Below are 20,570 nucleotides of genomic sequence, written 5' to 3' on the forward strand. Positions count from 1 at the left end.
TATCTACCCATGGGTATAAATATGTACACTTATGATCATTGTAAACTATATCTCAATCAATACTACTCTCGGCGCATCGTCACCCTCTTTTCTGAGGTTTTACTTATCAACCGGCGGAATTTGGCACCTGACACGGGGCTGCATCGGTTCAGTTCGATCTTCGGCGAAGGGGTAAGTCCTACGTTCCGTCAGCCCTGGTGAATCTATTGGCTACATTGGTGTTGTTCAAGGCTGCATCGCTTCGATCTCTTGGTATCTCAATTCTATCTCTAATTGCATTGTGTTTAGAAACGCGTCGGTTTAGTTGGGACTGTCTTGGTTAGGTCTAATCTTCTGTCTTAGCCGATATATCTCTACAATCACAATACTGTTATAAATAGATTTTTTATATCCATCACATTAGACAGATCTATCGGCTCATCGAATATTAGATTATCATATATAATCTTGTACTGCATCGGTTAGATCCAACCTACTAGATTGTTGTTTGATAATATAAATCTTGTTAAGCCGATAAATTCATGCTAGTGTTTTATCCGGGTGCTAGCCGATAAGTTATCTGGACATTGCATCGGCTTACAAAGATTACATACAAATTGGATTTCAAAGGTTTCACTGTTTATCTAAATCGATTAAATTTTATGACATCGGATCAGTACTTATCCTATTATATTATTATTAGCCGATTGGTTTCTATTGGATTATATTATTGTTATATTTTATTATGATCAGCCGATTGTCTTTAAATCATTATCTACATTAGACATATAGCCGATTGCTCAAAACCCTATCGACATCGGCTATCGGCTGGAATTACTCCATCGGCTTGTCATCCGATCCGCTGTTTTATTTGTTTTATCTGTTGTTTACATATCTTGTCAGTTGCAGGATCAAACTGACTGGCACACCCGCATCTCATCAACATCTTGGATCTGCACTAGAGCTAAGCAGATCTCCTAGGCTAATGTGTATTTTTTCATCAACAAAGGGATACGTATTATGTTCACATCCCCTTCTAGTCTATAAATACTTGTAATCATCCATGTACAAAACTACAAGTGAATAGAAGATACTCCTTTGCTCAATCTCTCTCGTTTATTCTCGACACTTTCATTGCTTTTGCACCCAACAAGAGATACGGAGCATATGTGAATTCAACTTGCACTTACGCTGATCAATATATGCAAATCATTTCTAGTACTACATATGTAGATAAACTCTTAAAACTATTTCACACCCGGAATCCCCTACCGAAATCATGGATTTTTATTTTTAAAAAACTTTTTTAAAAAGCCCAAAACAAAACAAATTAACTAACAAAGAAAAATATTGCTATGTTGGTGGTAAAGTACGTGCCTGAGCTACTTGATGCTAGGTTTACACAATCTCTTTAGATATATGAAAAAAAATATAGGGGTGAAAAAGGTCACGGAAATTCTTGATTGACCGAGCGACATTTTCGTATGAGGGGTACCGTCTCCGATCGTATCCTTTTTGGCTATTTTTAAATTTTATTTTTTCTAATTTCTTTCTACATCGTATTAATATCAACACTGAATAATTTAAATGATAAATATGGTCAATTACTAGCCGATCGAACGTGGTTTCCGAAAAGATGCTACATATACGCATGCGAAAGTTTGTGGCTGTGAATGCTGTGTGTGTTTGTTGTAGACGACTAGTAGTTGTGCTCGCAAGAAAACAAAATTATTTGGTCGTCCAATGGCCGATATTTTTTTTAAAAAGTAAAGTAAGCAACTAGAAATAACTTATGAGCTTATAACTTCTATATTTACGTATTTACCGATTAAAAGGCTAACTAACGATGAAAAAAATAACCTTAACATAATCAACCCTAAATTTAAAATTTAATTTTGAGGCAAAAGCGTTTTTCTCTTGTCGAAGAAAAAGGAAATTTACTGCTGCTCTAATCAGCGACCAACACTTGGCAATCCTTCTCCCGCCTCATCCTCGTCCGCTCGTGTCGCCGTAGAAAAAAGGAAAAAAAAAAACCCGCGCCACGTCACGGCCTACACGGCGCCATTAAAGATAAGACCCTTCCTTGGTGGGGCCCACCTCCCACCACGTCACCACCGCCCCCCGTTTCCTCGCCACGTGGGCTCCCTCCTCCTCCTCCTCCTCCTCCTCCCCCCAAGCGGGTAGGCCCCACCCACCCCCTCCGCTGTGGGCCCCACCTCCCCCCCAGACGATGCGCTTTTCCACCACAGCCTCACGTCTCCCGCGCCCCATCTCCGCCGCACGTCTCCGCCCCCGCGGGGCGCATCCTGGCCGTCCGATGCGCGCGGGGCAACGACGTCCACGAGTTCGGGGCGAGGGGGATCGGACGGCTGGCTGCGGGGAGGGTCGGGATGGACGGTGTGGATCGCGTGCACGTGGCGCGGAGCGAGGGCGGCCACAAGCTGTGTGGGGGTGGGAGGGGGAGCCCTGGAAAAAGCGCAAGGGGGTAGGCCACTAAATAGCCGCCAGCTGGCCGCCATGTGGGGCCCGCGTAGGCTCGGGGGGAAAAGACGCGGCCTTTCCTGACCGCAAATTATTCATTATTGCCTGCGCCCTTTTCCATGTTTCTTTTTGGTCCCTAGACTTTATTTCATTTGTGGAAGTTTCCTTCCAAGGACCTTTTTCTCAAGTCTTCTTTCTGCTGTGTGTGTAGGCGTGTAGCAGGAGTTTTTCTTAATGAAGGATGTGTTTAGTTTACACCAAAATTGAAAATTTGGTTAAAATTGGACCGATGTGACGGAAAAGTTGAAGGTTTATGTGTGTAGGAAAGTTTTCATGTGATGGAAAAGTTGAAAGTTTAAAGATAAATTTTGGAACTAAACTCAGCAGAAGTAGACTAAACAGTGTCTGATAGGAGATGCTAAAGAGGAAAAGTCCATTGTTTTCGTACGCATGTTTCTTAAGTTTATTTAAAAAATATTAAAAAGTTGCTTAACAACATATTAATCATTTTTAAGTTTAAAATAATTAATACTTGATTAATCATATGTTAATATGTTAATAGTCACCTCGTTTTGCGTATCTTATTCTTTCTCTTCCTCTCAAATGCAACAAAACTTACATCATTATAAGAAAGTAGAATATGATAATGTCATTTCTAAAGCAAGGAAATGAATGAATCGATTGACACAATGGGAGAAAGACGGTGATTTTGTACAGAAGTTTTTATGAACTCTACCATCAATTACAAGTTCCCACGATGCTACTTTAGTTGTTGTTATGTTCTGAACCAATTATGCATATTTTTTATATCATTTTCACTTAATGACGATGATATGATGGCACTGTCAACCAACCACCATTTCACCAAGTGTTTGCGTCCTTTAACTGTCCATCCATTAGTTTTTTTTTCTACTTTTTATCCCATGGAGTGGTATAATGTGTGGCTACCAATGCACAATTTCTCTCTGTTTTTTTTTTCCCTTGAGAATCATGCGTGTGATAGATGTTGTACAAGAACTCAACCCCACCACACTTGATTGAACGATGATGCCTACACTATAGCAAGCAAAAACCACAGTGACTTTCCCTGAGATATCAAAACAATCATGTGGCGAACTCATTAACGCGATATCAAGTAAAATCAAATCGATCATTCACGCGAAACAAATACTACCTCCGTCCTAAAATAAGTGCAGCTGTGGGTATCAATGTCCAACGTTTGACTGTCTGTCTTATTTGAAAAAAATTTAATATGACCGTGTCCAATGTTTGACGTTTATCCATCTTTCTTTTTGGGACTGAGGAAAGTAATAGCTAGAGTTTTTCAAGAATTTAATATGAGCAAGAAAAAAAAGAGTACTATATTTTTTTTCCACAGAATAAGATGAACCTCTAGATTGCACCCCCTTTAATTTAATTACACATGGACCACAAATAAAATCCAAATGGTCACACACACCATTACTTCCTTTCCAGAAAAAGGAAAAGTATGGGGAGCAAAATTTCCCCTCAAAGGAGAGCATATACTCCCTCATTCCCTAAATGTTTGACGCCGTTGACTTTTTAAACATGTTTGACCGTTCGTCTTATTCAAAAACTTTTGTGAAATGTGTAAAACTATATGTATACATAGAAGTATATTTAACAATAAATCAAATGATAGAAAAAAATTAATAATTACTTAAATTTTTTTGAATATGACGAATGGTCAAACATTTTTAAAAAAATCAACGGCATCAAACATTTTGGGATGGAGAGAGTATTATGCACAAGGCAGTCTTAAACAAATGATAGTACGATCCCATCTGATTGGGTGGGGGGGGGGGGGGGTGGGTTGTAAAAACGAGGATGAAAAGCGAATTCCAGAATTGGTGGAGGGGGTGGAGGCAAGAATCCGTCGTGGGAGGCCGAGAAATCCACAAGAAAAGATAGTGGCTGAGATTTCTCCCCGGCGCTCGCCGCGAGAGAGCGACCCCCACCTCTCTCTCCTCTCTCCTCTTCCCCCTCGCGGTCGCGCAGCAGCAGCAGCAGCAGCGGAAGCATACAGGTAGCAGCAGCCGCGAGCGAGCAGCGAACCGAGCCCCCCACATCCATCCATCTCGCTTGGTTTGGTTTGGTTTGCAGTGTTAGTGGCAGCGAGATCCCTTTGCTGTTGTTGTAGCTTCGGGAGGAGGAGGAGGAGGAGTTGTGACGGCGGCGGAGGAGAGAGAAGGAGGAGGGGCTTGTGGTGGTGGTGGTGGTGGTGATCGATGCAGCTGCTGAGCCGGCGGCGGCGAGGCCGGTGACGCCCGCCGTGGCGGTCGCCTGAGGTAGGGTGGTTCCGGTTTCTTCGGCTCGCCGTTGGTTCGTCATCTGGTTGGTTTGATTCGCTTCGCTTGTGGGTGGGGGCGCAACGCAGGCCGCCGTGTGGAGGGCTGGGGCTTGCAGGCGGAGCGAGGCGGCGAGCTTGGTTGGGATTGCTTTGCTTGCTCTCGAGGTAATCTGAATTTTTCTACCGGTTTTTACGAGCAATATCGCGATGCTCTGCTCTAGTTAGGATTATTATTTTGTTCTATACTGTTTGTTTTTTCTTCCCGTTTGATTTTGGAGCGGTGTAGTTTTTACCACTGGAATTGCTGTTCTGCTTTGTAATTTTGTACTATGGAATTTATCGCTGTTCTGCTCGGAATGGATCACGGATATGCAGTAGCCGATGCTATTTGGGGATAACTGATTTCTGCTGCTTTTGTCGCGGTGTTCTCTGCAGGGCGACGGCGCGGTTGGGCATTCGTTCGGTGGTGGTGGTGCTCGGTTGCTTCGCTGAGGCGAGTTCTCTCTTTCTTCTCCGTGTGCGAGTTGAGAGAGCGGTGTGCTCAATTTTTTAGCACTCGTGCGAAACTATTGCTTTGTTGCGTTTAGTTCGTGGGCACTCGATGCGAATGAGCTCTCTTCTCGCTGATTTCGATCTCCGTACTGGTTTCCATGTGGCTCGGATTAATCAGATTTGTGGGGACCTCCTCAGGGTAGTGGAGTTTTTTGGTAGAGTAGATTGGTTGCAGGTCTAATACTAACTTTCTTTCTTCTCTTGTTCTGGTGGTTATGTGTGGCGATTTTTTTTTTTTTTTTGGCCTCAGTTTGGATGATTATGGGAGTGACTAAGGTTGCATCTTCTCCGCTTAGCATGGCTGTTAAGGAAACTTTTTCCTGGGATTGGTTTGTTCAAGCAGAGCTAGTATATCTAGTTGTGTTTCTTGTGGTTACTTGTTTGGGTTTGCTGTTCTAGTTGATTGCTGTAACTGTAAGTACCTTTTTTGGTCTGGGGGCATATGCTCTTTCCGTGCTGTTGTCAGAAGTCAGTACGAAGTGGTGCATAAAAGGCTTCAAAACTCTTATGTACTTTTTTGTTGTGGTTATAGAAAGACAATATGACTATTGTTAACTTGGTACCCTGATTTGCAGGTAGAAAATTGTTGGTACACGAGTTAATTCAGGTGCAGGCTTTTTGTGACTTCTTGGGTTTCAGCTACTCTTTAGTAAAAATCGCCGAATCTAATGTGGTACCATGAATGCTCTAAATTTGTTTTTCAGAGGAAAAAAGAGTGTAATTTGTGTTCCTCAATTTGCTATGCAGGGAGAGAGCAACTTGATATAGTCGTTTAAGGAGGTGAGTTAAAGATAGTTTAACTCAGTTGCTGCTCCCCTCGATCTTTGATTATTTTGTTGTTATTGACTTTTCAAGGTTTATGGGATGTGAATTTGATAGTTATTTTTTTTATAACTTCATATTAACATCTACTAATAAAACCATTCCTCCGTTCCCTTTTACTTGACACAGTTGACCAGTGTGACTTTATCTTTGACTGGTAAAAACTTCTAAATTATGACGTTTTCGTGAACACAAGTAGTATAGTTATATTTAGCATGCAAGATACTTTGATAATATGGCATCTTTTTAAATATTTGTAATTTTTTCAAAAAGGACGAGCGGTCAGATTTGTATATGAATAGTATCCGGTGTCAAGTAAAGGAACAGATGGAGTATAGTATTATGCATAACGAATTCCATAAAACGGCATTTATGGTCATCATGAGTCCATGTTTACGCAAACTAGGAAGCCACTGGTTCCTATGCATCCTACTCTACCCTGTGGCCTCCATTGCAATTATTTGGTCATCACAGCTGAAGTTGCTGTCTTCAGCTGCCAGCAGAATTTCATTTCAAATACTGCTATAAATTGCCGCAACAATCCTACAAGCCTTGTAGCTTGATATTAATCAATGGAATTCTGAGGGAAATCTTTTGCCAATGTAAAGCTTAATGATATTAATGAATGGTTGCGTTTGTCTTCTAGGAGTTTCATTTGAAGCTAGTGCAAAATACAGGCCTATGGTGTCTTCTAGGAATGGTTGCATTTACCATGGTGGAAATTTTTAAGTGCTTCAAGCACTGATGTTTCATGAGCAATATACATCTTATTTTTGATTTGTACTTTTTTTCTAGAGTCAAGTTTATAAAAAATTGAAATAGTTCTATGAGAATACAAACTCCTGTAAGCTATCTCAACATGTTATGCATTGGCTTGTACTGTACCAATAACCTAGCCTCCTAGGTCTCCAGACCTGTATCTGAACCAATCCACAACAAACAGTTTTACTTATGATCCATTGATATTGTGCTACTCAATGCAATGGTAGATCTTGGTTACCTTGTTCGTGCATATTTCTTGTGGACCCCAGTTTTGGAGTTGGTATTTTTTTTAGATAATGTTAAATGTTTTGGACTGTTTTTATTTTTTCCAATAATGAAAGTAACTTCCGAAGTGTTCAAACTAGTTACAATAAAACACTGTATATTTCATTTCCATTTCAGTATTGATTATTGAACCATGATTTTTTAGTCGAAAATTAGTTAAGGGCCAAAGGCATGTATTATAGGAAGTGGCACTGTTCAGATAAACCATTACAAATTCCTTTCCCACTGCTGCCTTGCAATCCATCTTTTTTTTTTCGAGGAACCGACGGCAGGAGTTTCTCCTGCCGGAATATATAGAAGAAGAGGAATTGGCCCAGTTAATAAGGGAAACCGGGCCCAAAAACCGAACCTTGCAATCCATCTTTATTGTGGCCTTACAATTTGTTGTCCATTTCATTGATGAATTTCTTCTGTGCCAAGACCAACCTAGAAGCAAAGTGGCAATCTTGTACCATTGTATTCTTTTTCATCGTGGAACTCACCCATATTACAGTGAGATGGTGCAGTTTATTTTTCCACTACCCAAAAAAAAAAACTGCTTCACCCATGCACAACTAGGAAAGGTACCATACATATCCAGAGTGATCTAAGGGTTAGTGCTAACAAGACTTTGAGAATATTGGAATTAATAACGAGATGCACTATTGCAAATGCTGAACGCCCACCTAGTTTTGACAAAATACACCTCACAGTCCACATGCTATGTTGGCAAAGGTGGAGAGTTGAAGTTTCTTGGATGGTGATAGTGATACACTGGTGTTTGTAGCTGCTACATCAAACTGAATGAAACTGAATTTGAAGTAACAATTCAAATAGGAATGTGATTCCTTACGACTCTTCAGCTGTATAAGATAATTCATTGTTGAAACCCTATTAAGTGTTATTGCCTTTTAGCGACCTCACCTCACTTCAATTTGTTTGATTGTGAACTTCAAATATTTGCCTAATCTAGAATAATCTTTTCACTTCATCCTGAGTAGTGAATTCCAACTATTTTAGGTCCTTAGCTTAAAGTGGAACTGTTGTTGGTGGGGAATGCGTTGACATGATGTTAAAGTTACACAGAGAAATTCAAATGGTTGAGATATTTAGTTTCGCGCCACTAGAGATTTGGTCATTTTGACTTTAGCATGTTAGGTTGTTGCCACCACTAAGAAAGTGGATGTGAGAATGCCATTATTGCTTCACATATATATTTTAAAAATCTAATTCAATCACTAGGTCTTACTCCCAGTAACAACAATTACGTTGAGACTATCACTGTTTGCACAAGCATATGGATGTTGGCCTTGCTTGCAACTAATACAGCTTACAACCAAGCTCATGGCCAACTGAACACGATTTCTCGCCAGTATTGAATCTTATATCAGCATATGCAAAATTTGGAACCAGGGCGTACCGTTGAACCTCATAACAGTAGAATTTTGTCCTGAGTGATTGTGCTCGCTACGATTTGACTGGGTATAGATTGAGAATCACATACTCAATATTTAAGTTAGAAAAAAAAGGGCTGTACAGCCAGAGAGGCCAAATATGTAGTCAGCCAATAAAAGACGGTCATGCACCAGAATGGTGCCCCACACATGAGTGTGTTAGCTACTCCCTCTATTCCATAATATAAGGCACAACTACTTTTTTTAGATGTTTCATAATATAAGACATGCATGAATGCATGCCATTAACTAGCACTTCTTTCCCACTAAATTATTATGTTTTTTGAGTTTTCCATCCTCAATATCTTTAATTCTATTGGGTGCATGCATTATATTTATTAGGGTGATTCAAACTATGAGGTGATAATAATTATTTCTTGGTCTTTGGGTTGAGGGTGGTTGAGCCTTATATTTTGGAATAGAGGGAGTACATCTTAGGAGTCGGAGACAATTTTAAAATTAGACTTAATTAATCCACGCATTATTAAACTGCCAAACCCTTGGAGTTAACCCCAAAATTCAGATATCACCTTGATGTTCTTTCCATGAATCTGTTGGCTGATTTTGGTCAGCAGCTTTGTTAAATTTGCCATTTCTTTTGTAAAGCAATCAATTTGGCTTTTCTGGTGATGAATGTGGTTAGAAGCTGTAAACTAATATAACTATGTACTGATTGTGTATTTTGTTGTTCTGGCAGGATCAAGGAAGTGTTTGGCCTTCGTAGGTGAGCCTGATTACTGTTTGCATTGCTGCTTCATATATTTTTCATACTTCTAATTGGTTTTATGTTTCTAATTAATTCTTCTTTTTTTAATGGTTGCATAATTTGAGAACTGCGAGTTTTAATCTGATTCTAGAGTTGAAGATAACGAAAGGAGCAAGGGTGAACTCTGCTGACTTGGTTTTTGTGTGCACAGACCAACTGCAGCTGAGGATTTAGTAGGTGAGTGGAGTGGTGCTGTACTGCGCTGTCCCTGGATTTTTGTCTCGAGTAATTGTTGTAGTTGTGGAACCCTTTAGTTTTATCAAATTAAGTGATGCCTTCTTTTGGGGAAATAAATGTTTTTTTCTTGGTGGAGTTCAGTTTGACCATTTGGAGATGCTTATGAATTTAAAATGATGTGGCCCCTTATTGCATTTTTTTTTTCAGATTGACTGCAATTGGATCAATTCAAGTAGGTGAGTGGAATTGATCCTCTTGAAGATTTTGACCCAAGTCCAATTCACAAGTAGAATTGTGAATTCTTTAGGTTCTACCTTGGGTTTGTAACACTAATTTGGCTGCTCTTTTGTGGTTGGCCGCACAAATTTGAAATACTGGGAGTGTTGGCGTGATATAGAGGTCTAGGAGGAGGTATGAGGTACTACTTGCGTCAGGTCCAGCGTTTGGTTGGAGATATGGAAGGAGGAGTGCTTTTGTTTGTGGAAGACCTCAACTCTAACTGACAAAGCGACCAATTGCCAACACTTCTGTTATATTTCTTCTTTTTCTTGAATTGGGAATGGAGATTAATTCCTCTGGTGAGGAAGCGGTGGTAAAGGTGAGTTGTTCTTTGATGTGCATGTTGATTCGTGTTAAAAGGGAGCAGCATTTTATTAGGGGTTATTTGTAGGTGAGGAAGCCATACACAATCACAAAGCAGAGGGAGCGTTGGACTGAGGCAGAGCACAACAGGTTCCTTGAAGCCTTGAAACTGTATGGGAGAGCCTGGCAGCGCATAGAAGGTGAATTCTCCACATATATATGTCATATCACAAATAGTTCTATGCTATTACTTTCTGAATTTACTTTTTGTACTCACTGTGATTATTAGCTGGTTAATAAATACGGCTTTAATTGAGTTATTGATATGGATCTTGCATCTTTTTTTTTTTTCGTTTTCTTGTTTGCCGTCTGATTTATTCTATAGAGCATGTTGGGACAAAGACAGCTGTGCAGATCAGAAGTCATGCTCAAAAGTTCTTCACCAAGGTTCTTCCTCTATCTTATTGGCCAGTGCTCCTTTTTTTGGTTTAGCGCTATCTCCTTAGCTTTCTGGTTTCCTTGTCTTTACCTTTGGGATAAAAACGGCTGGCTTTTATGCTTACTTTCTTATTATTTTTTCTTACTTTCTGCAGTATTATTTCTTTCTTTCCTTCTTTTATTTTACATATGAGTACTGCAATTATGTACATAGAGTCTGAACTGTGTGTGATCAGTTCCTTTCGATTATTATGAGAACTACACTTATGGCTTTTGTGCTCTGTTAGTTGGATGAAACGTTAACTAAACAGTGCTGAGATGGAAAAGAAGCACTAGGAAGTGTTTGTCTCGTAGTAAAAAAAAATAATGTTGCAAAATTGATGCTATTAAACATTCTGTTTGCATGTTCCTTTATTTACATATCCATCCTATCACTGAGATTTTGAGCATGCACAGATGCACTTATGACAAAAAAAAAAAGCATTTTGGTACTGTTATATTTACATACTAAGTCAAGTCAAATTGTATATCTGGACTATCATCAAGATTAGTAATAAAGATTTAGTTAAACATGTTCCAGTGCCTACGTGGTGTTCATAACTAATAAGGATTCTTAAAAAAAAAAAGAACTAGGGCAGCCATTTGAGACAATTTATTAAAATAAGAAAAATGTAAAATGATTTGCAAGTTGACCAAGGTATCACCTTCCATTAGAAATAGCCACTCAATCGCGCATTTGCGCGACTTTGACCGACAGCATATAATATGTAGGAGTAGTTATAACAGTCACGAGTGGATTAAGTTTCTTTTATTTATACATTAGGCTTATTTTTTAATGAAATTCTAATTTATGCGGTAGAATTGTATCTTTATTTTTGAAAAGGGTTGTCTATTATTAATGATTTTTTTAATCAAGGTGTAATATTGGAATTCACAGTTATTTGTTCGGCAAACATTGTAATAATTGTCTGTAGATTCACTAAAGTAAAGGTCGGAATAATTTTTGCCATGCTGGCTTTTTCTTTAGAAAAAAAAAAGAAGAAAACTGTTGTCCAGTTTCCTCCAATTTCTTTTCTACGTGGGCTGCCTGCAGGTTCTGGAGGTTTCTCTTTGGAACTCTCCTTGTTTGATTAGGGCTAATCCAACGGTTGTTGTTGCTTATTTCTTTGCATTGGACGGTCCTACATTTCTTTCTTATGTGGCTCAACCAGATTGTGTGAAAGTAGTTCTTTCACTACTTTATATTGTGTGAAAGGTCGTAAAACATCAAAAATAATACTGTACACCTATTGTTTATCAGTCAAAACAGAAGGACCTATTCCATTCCCTTCTTTTAAAAAATTTACTCCCAATCTAAGTCTTGTTTTTTTTTCCTGTTGCGCAACCTACCCAAACTGTGCCTTTTAGGGGCTTTACACTGCCACCTGATGGAGGTCACGTTGCCATCACTGTGCAACAGCCACTGGACTGTTGCATTGTTGATTGCATCATCATCCTCTCAAAGGTCTCATTGCAAGATCTATGAATGGGGAGGAACACAAGGTTAGTAATTTAAGAAACATGATGGCTTTCTGGTTTCTCAACTCTATATCCAGCCAACATCCATGAGCATCTGACCTTCCATTGTTGTGGTGGGTTGGATTTTTGGTTGTTGATTAAAGAGGTGAATAGGTCTGCCCTAATCTCCATAAAATATGTAATACAGCTAATAGGTTTTCGTCGCTGCAAGTACTTGCCAGTAACTGTTCTCCATGTCTAGGCTCATAAAAAATATAGAGTGACAAGTAACAACGTTTAACCTGACCAATACTTATACTGCTTAAATACCTTCTGTTTTCTAACAAGTATGCAGTAAATGTAATCAGTGCTACAATAACTGCTTGAGCATTAACAATGCCTAGAACTTGGGACCATACGCTCATAACATTGGTTTGAGAAGGGTAGTGGACTGGGAGGATATACTCTAGTCACGTATTTCCTAGTAACCCCTTGGTTTTGCCAAAAAAAAGGCAACCAAGGCAAATTACCACTGTTCATTGAACCCTGATAGTCAATAGTTCGAAAAGTGGTAACTAATAACTGTGAAATGTCCATTGTGGTTGATGTCAATTAAATTAGTCTTTACTTTGATAAGATGTCCAAGAGCTTTTTGGAGCCCCGAAGGGTTATGAGTGATGGCCATTCCAGGCTTCAGATGCACAGTCGCTTTTCTTTTGCAAAGACATGCAACAATGTTTGGTTCTACATCAGCACTATACCAGTAATTGCAGTAGTATAGTTTTGGCTTGTCGTTACTGGTTTCTGGGCTGAAGTCCAACATGACTAGGCTCCATTTGTGGTCTTATCTAGTGACTAGGCTCCATTTGGTTCTTTTCATAATTATCCACAGAGATCTGGTTCATTGATCACTTTTTCTACTGTATCAGCGAAAAGTTTGATGATATTACCGCCTATACAAACGTTATAGCATGCTGCTAATCATACCCACCAATGCATGCTCTCCCCTGTTTGGTCAATGATGATTGATGCCATGGTTGATGTTCAAACTAAACCTCGGCATGTCATTCTGAGATCAGAAGGATAATATAGGCATAAAACTAAATCTATGACAACCTGTAATGTGGAAATGGCCTTTTTCTTTTATGCAGGTGGAAAAAAATAAATGCGTACTAAATTAATAATAACCCAAGGGGAGAGACATCCCAAAGGCATTGCATATAAGGTTGAGCAAAGGCCCCAAAGCCAGCTCATACCCGTATGGGTACTTTAGGGGAACATATAGCGAGGGGTCTTTTTTTTTGTGAGAACTAGGAAGCCTCATGACTGGAGGACTTACCAGTTACCACCGTGCTACAAGCACGTTCTCTCTACTAAATTTATAATAGCAAAGTACTTGGCTTCAATGTGACTTTTTAGGTCCAGGAAAAATGCTTTCAAATTTCTTATCAACTTATCATCACAATAGCTAGACGATGATTTTGATCAATAAAAGAGCAGGGGAATGTATAGTTGACTGAAAGTAGAAGAGGAACAATTTTCTTTCTGCAAATTTGGCTTCAAAATAATCTGTTGAAATATTCATCATTACATGTTTTCTTTTGGACAAAGGAAGTGTAACTTCCAGCCTCTGCACCAACTAAGGATGCAAACAAATTTGTGGATACCAGGATTTGAACCCTGGTGGCTGGAGTCATTACATGTTTTCTATATTCCAATTTCCATGTCAAACCATGTTCCTGAAGTATAATGCTCATTAATTATCTAATATGGCAGCAAGGCAGACATAATCCGGTAAGTAAAGGGTAGGGCTGACCGCCCTCTGGTCAAGCAGGCTCTCCCTGCATAGCAGGAGGCTCTGCTTGGTGAAATACAAAATCCTTCTCTGATATTATTGCTTATTTTTCCTTAATACACATACTAGTCCACCTTTATAGCACAAGTGCTGAGATATGTACTTGGAAGTACTAAATAAACTAGGAAGCTCTAGCTAGAAAGTACCGGTTCCCGAACCGATGGCTTCATGAAACTTTTTGCCAAAGGTTTTTAGTAACCTTCTACATGACACTCCCTCTACTCCACAATATTTGTCCAAGACTACCATCTGCATAGACCAAGGAGGTGCAAGATATAAGAAATAGTTAATGATAATGGACTATATATACCATCTGCATAACTTTTATACCTCTTTTAAGCATTATATAAAGTTTAGTAGAGAGTTGGGAGCAATAAGTCCAAACTCCTAATTTTCTCGACAAACAGACATTGTCAAAGGGGACAGCCCCGAGAAAATGAACAAATCTTGTGGAGCAGACGGAGTAGCATTATGTAAAATATCAATATCATGTAGTATGGCACTTTCATATGTCAAAATTACTGTTAGATATGCCTGATTTGTTTTCTGTTTCTTTATGTAATTTAACTGTATCTAACTAATTGAAATATTACAGTTGGAAAAGGAAGCTATCAACAATGGCACTTCTCCAGGACAAGCTCATGACATCGACATACCTCCACCACGACCAAAAAGAAAACCTAACAGTCCATATCCTCGAAAAAGTTGTCTCAGCTCTGAGACATCCACCAGGGAAGTTCAAAATGATAAGGCAACAATATCAAATATGACGAACAATAGCACTGCACAAATGGCAGGTGATGCAGCTCTTGAGGTACATACCTTTGTAGTATTCCATTTTAGTTAGGTTTCTATTTTTGATTTATCCTTTTCTTTAATGTGCTATCCTGTTTCTTTAACAAGAAACTCACTTACATTCAGAAACTTCAAAGAAAGGAGATATCTGAAAAAGGAAGTTGCTCCGAAGTTCTTAATCTCTTTCGAGAAGTCCCATCGGCATCATTTTCTTCAGTTAACAAAAGCTCTTCAAATCATGGTGCATCCAGGGGGCTGGAACCGACTAAAACAGAAGTCAAAGATGTGGTCATCTTGGAAAGGGATTCTATTTCCAATGGTGCAGGGAAGGATGCAAAAGATATCAATGATCAAGAAATGGAAAGGCTCAATGGGATACACATCAGCTCGAAGCCTGATCATTCTCATGAAAACTGTTTGGATACCTCAAGCCAACAATTTAAGCCAAAATCAAACTCTGTGGAGATAACATATGTGGATTGGTCTGCTGCAAAAGCTTCACACTACCAAATGGACAGAAATGGGGTTACTGGCTTTCAAGCCACTGGAACTGAAGGAAGCGGAGGAGCCAGCGGAACTATGAATCAATGCATCCATCCAACACTTCCTGTGGATCCAAAATTCGACGGCAATGCCGCAGCACAGCCCTTTCCTCACAACTATGCAGCCTTTGCACCAATGATGCAATGCCACTGCAACCAAGATGCCTACAGATCTTTTGCCAATATGTCATCCACCTTCTCCAGCATGCTTGTCTCCACATTGTTGTCAAACCCTGCAATCCATGCAGCTGCCAGGCTTGCAGCATCGTACTGGCCTACAGTAGACGGCAATACTCCTGATCCAAATCAAGAAAATCTTTCTGAGAGTGCTCAAGGAAGCCACGCTGGCTCTCCTCCCAACATGGCATCTATTGTCGCAGCTACAGTTGCTGCAGCATCAGCATGGTGGGCAACACAAGGTCTTCTCCCTCTTTTTCCTCCACCTATAGCTTTTCCATTTGTTCCAGCTCCTAGTGCTCCCTTTTCCACAGCAGATGTTCAGCGAGCTCAAGAGAAAGATATAGACTGCCCAATGGATAATGCACAGAAGGAATTGCAAGAAACTCGGAAACAAGATAATTCTGAAGCTATGAAGGTCATAGTGTCTTCAGAGACTGATGAGAGTGGAAAAGGAGAAGTGTCGCTCCACACTGAGTTAAAGATATCTCCAGCAGATAAGGCCGACACCAAACCTGCCGCAGGAGCTGAAACAAGTGACGTTTTTGGAAATAAGAAAAAGCAGGATCGCTCTTCATGTGGTTCCAACACACCGTCAAGTAGTGATATAGAAGCAGATAATGCTCCTGAGAATCAAGAAAAGGCTAACGACAAGGCAAAGCAAGCATCTTGCAGTAACTCTTCAGCCGGTGACAATAACCACCGTAGATTTAGGAGCAGTGCAAGCACAAGTGATTCATGGAAGGAAGTTTCTGAAGAGGTGGTCGTCTACCAGCATTCCGCATATTCACATTTATCTTACTCGCTGAACATCCATCACTGCTTTTCTAATTCACATTTCTGCTGTCAGGGTCGTCTGGCTTTTGATGCACTGTTCAGTAGAGAAAGGCTTCCCCAAAGCTTTTCTCCTCCGCAAGTAGAAGGATCAAAGGAGATTAGCAAGGAGGAAGAAGATGAAGTAACCACGGTGACGGTTGACCTCAACAAGAATGCCGCTATTATTGATCAAGAACTCGACACAGCGGATGAGCCAAGAGCTTCCTTTCCTAATGAATTGTCAAACCTGAAGCTGAAATCTCGCAGGACCGGTTTCAAACCATACAAGAGGTGCTCAGTGGAAGCGAAGGAGAACAGGGTACCGGCTAGTGATGAGGTTGGTACCAAGAGGATTCGTCTTGAGAGCGAAGCATCGACATGATTTGCTTTCCACCTGGTTGCTGGCCTCTACCAAGTCAGAAGTTAAATTTACATCTGAGCTACCATAGGACTTCAGACCTTCCAATGCATTACCTCACAAACTCAATTTATTGTGTGTTGTATCTTAATGCTTGCCAAGCAGCTCCTATAGACTGCTTTTAAACCGTATCTCATAGACTTTTGATTAGCATTTAAGCGACTGCTAAACTTTCTTCATAAAAGGGTATTATCCTTATTATGCATTATAGTCTGGGGAAGGTAATAAGTGGAATTTTGGTTCATTTTTCTGGGTCATATTTTACCAACTGCATTTTTATCCATATAACTTTAGTTCAGTCCATAGGGGTCCATGAGGGATCTGAACCACTAATCTAGTTCAAATTATTTTTGAAAATTTTCATTTGTTTGCCACAAACTAATTATCTCGAATGTTTCTCAACCATAAGCTTTCTGCTTTTGTCATTTTTGTTGACTTCTATACGGTATAGTTTCAACACGGATTGTTGGATTTCAATTGCATCTCCTAATGAAATAATGAGAACTTCCATCCTTATCTGTACAGACTTGTGTGCATCCTCCTTCCAATTTGTTTTAGACAAAGATTGCCAGATTGGACTACTTGACATATACTCTTGTTAATTGTGACACAAGTGGAGACCAAAAGGATATGCTTTTGGCTTACCCTGACTTCATCATGCAAGTGCATGTTCCCAGTTCCAACATGTGACCTTGAAAAATGATGAATTGGGAGAACAAAATCGCCTTGTATCTGTCACCATATATATATCTGAGATTTGAAGATTCTCTGGATGGACCTTGTCTGGAATCCATGTGTTCCTTTTTCTCAAACAGGAGCACCAGCTACTGATCTGCCTCTATATTTGGAATTAATCTGATCTCCAACTACTCTTCATTTCACTTTCATGTCTGAATATAAAAATGTTTGCAAAGGACTTGCAGATCAGTGCATGATCACCACTTGCTGAATGAAGGGGGAAACAGGGTGCCAGAGTGGGAAGAACGTGTTCAACGTGCCCACTTGCAAGCATGGACAGGGTTACTGAACTCTAAAAAGTTCAGATAATTCATAATCATTGTGCCTGTTGCATTACAACTTGCAAAAACTTATGGTAAAATGAGCAGCTGGTGCTGTGTACAACTTCTTCTCTGCTACCCAACAGGGGAAAATGCGTGACTATGAAAGGTAACCTAGCACCTTTTGAAGTCGCCAAGAGCACATTTGATTTTTCTCAAGAAAAGAAGAACAGTTACGAATTCTTGGGGTTGGTTTTTCTGGATGACTCTCTTATATTGACTTGGCGGAATTTCTAATGTTTGGCAGTTTTTGGTCGGGGTTTAATTTGCTTGCATTACATACAAATTGCAAATAAGTTTAACCAAGCTTATTAGATGATAGGACTTTTACCATCCTTGAGCAGCTCTGACTAAACTTAAAGTCTCCTCTAGAATTGAAAAAAAAAAAAGTGTATATCTGACGAGGCTAGCCGTGGATTCTTCTGATCTGATGACCGATTCTTCCCCTTGACCAACTAGCTTAATTAGCTAACCTTATTTAGCATTGTTTGTTGAGAAAGTTTCACGGCAAACCATGGCTAACGATTCCGTGTTATATATATATAAGCAAGACAACGATCGATGTCACCGGAATTAATTGCAAGTTGCCTCTTAACACTTTGTACTACAATCTGGTACTTCCTGTACACAGTTGTACTACTCCAATAACCATGTTTACATGATACAGCTATTAATCTGTTCTTAGTTAATTAATTAGGTTGGTTATTTACCATCCTAATAATTCCAAGACTGCAATATGTCTGTGTTTAGTTCAGCGCAAAGTTTGAATTTTGATTGAAATTGGAGATGATGTGACTGAAAAGTTATGTGTGTATGACAGGTTGATGTGATAGAAAAGGACTGAAGTTTAGATCTAAACTTTGGATCTAAACACAGCCTATGTATATGTGCATCAGGCAAACTTTCTTTTTAGGAATCATTACGCTAGCAAACAGATTAGTACTTAATTAATTTCCAAGCATGCGTTGAAGTTTTTTTTTCAGCTATAGTAAAACAGTAAAATGACAGTACTAATTAACACAGGATGAGCTGTGACTGCTAAAATATGTCGTGGACAGTTCTCAGAAAATTCTGCCGGGCAATCTGTTTGTCGCTGAAGGCTTTAATTTGTTGGTGGTGTTAATTTATAAGAAATGTCTGATCTGGGGGGATTTGCTTAAACAAATTTAATATTATATTTGAATCACCCCAGCACATGGAAGATGACGCCACAAGCAACAAGAGCGATGACGTCTTCGTCGCTTGATGAACTGATCGACTGCATAAATATAGATTTAACTATCCGTTGTTTTCTCGTCTGTTTATTTTATGTACAGCTGTTGAGTTTCGAAAAAAAAAGGGCACTTAATTCACGAATAAAACATAGTAAAACCCGAAGCAAGATCAAAGAGCAGCCAAAAGTGTCGATGATAAGAGGGGGATAATTTTCCAATTTTTTTAAAATTTTCAGCCATAACTAAAAAAAATCAACCATCAATGCAACTTGGAAACATTTAATGTTACAACCATGACCTGTTAACAGTTTACGGTTCACTTTTTCTTTCTAAGCCAGAACTTAGAGAGGCTTTAGGTGAGGTGTCGCTAATATGTCTACATTATGGGTGAAATAGTCATCGAACTTTAAAAATTAGCTAATGACTAGATACTAAAATCTTACTTGCACAGTTGCACTAACGGAAATTTTGAAATTAAGATCAATTTGGTACAGGAAAATAAAATACAAATACAATATGACCCTGTATAAAATTAAATGAAGCCGTTTTGATGAGTCTATTGAACATTATTATTTCACTCGTCAGGCTGAATTAGTTAATAAGGTCTTAATAGTCCAATTCATGTGAAATATTAGTCATTGAATAATTTAAAATTAATAATTGTATAAAAATTCCCCATTTTTAAATTTAAATCATAGGACCTGCGTTTTGAAATTTAAAAAAATAAAATTTTCAAAACCATCTAAAAATTACTTTTTTATATAAAATGCTGTCTTTCATGTTAAATTAATTATTGGCCGTTCTATTGTCTCTCCTCATGTAACTCCTAAGTATAAGTTCAGGTGCTCTGCTTGTGCTGGATTTTCTTTTCCTTTCTCTTCCACCTCCAATGAAATCCATTGATCTAGCTAGGAATGCAAAATCTTTATCTAAACAAAAGGAATAGGATGCAAAACACCATCGATTTCTTTTTACGAAACACCATTGATTCTAATCAACATGTATTTAGTCCTAATTTTACTATTACCAATTATTAGCATAATACCGAAATTTCAGGCTGCTGGCCACTGGCACTATATATAAAAATTAACATGCAAATAAAAATTCCAAACCGGTAGTCTAGAGGCAACCTGGTTGCAGTTATATATTTTCACTCCGAGTTGTTCATAATCTACTATCTTACTCAGCTCAGTACCGATTGACCACTTCACACCAATTTTTTTTTTAAAAAAAGATTAAGCACATGAAAGACAGGTTAAGTAAATTACTAATAGTAGACACCAACTCAAGCAAACTGCATCCACTTTAATTTGAAGCCATAAGGAGAGAAGAATCCTTAAGTACGGCATGGCATATGACCTAACCCTGAATCAAGTTGCTGCAAATGTGTAACTACCACAAACATGCATGCATGTAGTAGCATATTAATCCAGGTAGCAATAAGTGGCGTTGAAAAGGTTAGTTAATTAATTAATTGATTGGTAGTAATTTATAGTTAATTAAATATGCTATTAGCCACATCCCTGCATCCTCCTAGCAAGCTCATTAGTCTCCTAACCCTGCTAATCTCAGAAAGGACAAACCCACTTGCTGCCTAGGTATACATTTTA

At 39.1% G+C, this 20,570-nt stretch overlaps 1 protein-coding gene and 1 long non-coding RNA gene across 8 annotated transcripts; both read left to right on the forward strand.

Moving 5' to 3' along the window:
* Nucleotides 1-4,400: 4,400 nt before the first annotated feature.
* LOC127782538 (uncharacterized) lies at nucleotides 4,401-5,269 on the forward strand. The gene is made up of 3 exons (XR_008019191.1): nucleotides 4,401-4,769; nucleotides 4,859-4,936; nucleotides 5,207-5,269. It is a non-coding gene; the product is annotated as an uncharacterized LOC127782538 (long non-coding RNA).
* Nucleotides 5,270-5,865: 596 nt separating this feature from the next.
* Nucleotides 5,866-16,932, forward strand: LOC127782536 (protein LHY). Of its 7 annotated transcripts, none has more exons than XM_052309793.1 (11): nucleotides 5,866-5,930; nucleotides 6,071-6,103; nucleotides 9,323-9,349; nucleotides 9,483-9,568; nucleotides 9,776-9,804; nucleotides 9,950-10,166; nucleotides 10,239-10,350; nucleotides 10,536-10,597; nucleotides 14,536-14,754; nucleotides 14,844-16,214; nucleotides 16,305-16,932. In XM_052309793.1, the coding sequence occupies exons 6-11, from the start codon at nucleotides 10,128-10,130 to the stop codon at nucleotides 16,650-16,652; spliced, it is 2,151 nt and encodes a 716-aa protein (XP_052165753.1). In that variant the 5' UTR covers nucleotides 5,866-5,930; nucleotides 6,071-6,103; nucleotides 9,323-9,349; nucleotides 9,483-9,568; nucleotides 9,776-9,804; nucleotides 9,950-10,127; the 3' UTR covers nucleotides 16,653-16,932. The 7 variants fall into 7 exon arrangements, with proteins under 7 accessions (XP_052165753.1, XP_052165749.1, XP_052165754.1 ...); XM_052309789.1 differs by having other exon boundaries at nucleotides 9,966-10,166; XM_052309794.1 differs by having other exon boundaries at nucleotides 9,776-10,166; nucleotides 14,862-16,214.
* The last annotated feature ends 3,638 nt before the right edge of the window (nucleotides 16,933-20,570 follow it).

This window comes from Oryza glaberrima, chromosome 8 (assembly GCF_000147395.1).
Source record: "Oryza glaberrima chromosome 8, OglaRS2, whole genome shotgun sequence".
In the NCBI taxonomy this organism is placed as follows: Eukaryota; Viridiplantae; Streptophyta; class Magnoliopsida; order Poales; family Poaceae; genus Oryza; species Oryza glaberrima.

Excerpts from the sequence above, each read along its gene's own strand:
- LOC127782536 (XM_052309793.1), top strand. The coding sequence starts at position 10,128 with ATGGAGATTAATTCCTCTGGTGAGGAAGCGGTGGTAAAG. Across the intron at positions 10,598-14,535 it reads CTCAAAAGTTCTTCACCAAG|TTGGAAAAGGAAGCTATCAA; the intron begins GTTCTTCCTCTA and ends GAAATATTACAG. Across the intron at positions 16,215-16,304 it reads GGAAGGAAGTTTCTGAAGAG|GGTCGTCTGGCTTTTGATGC; the intron begins GTGGTCGTCTAC and ends TTCTGCTGTCAG.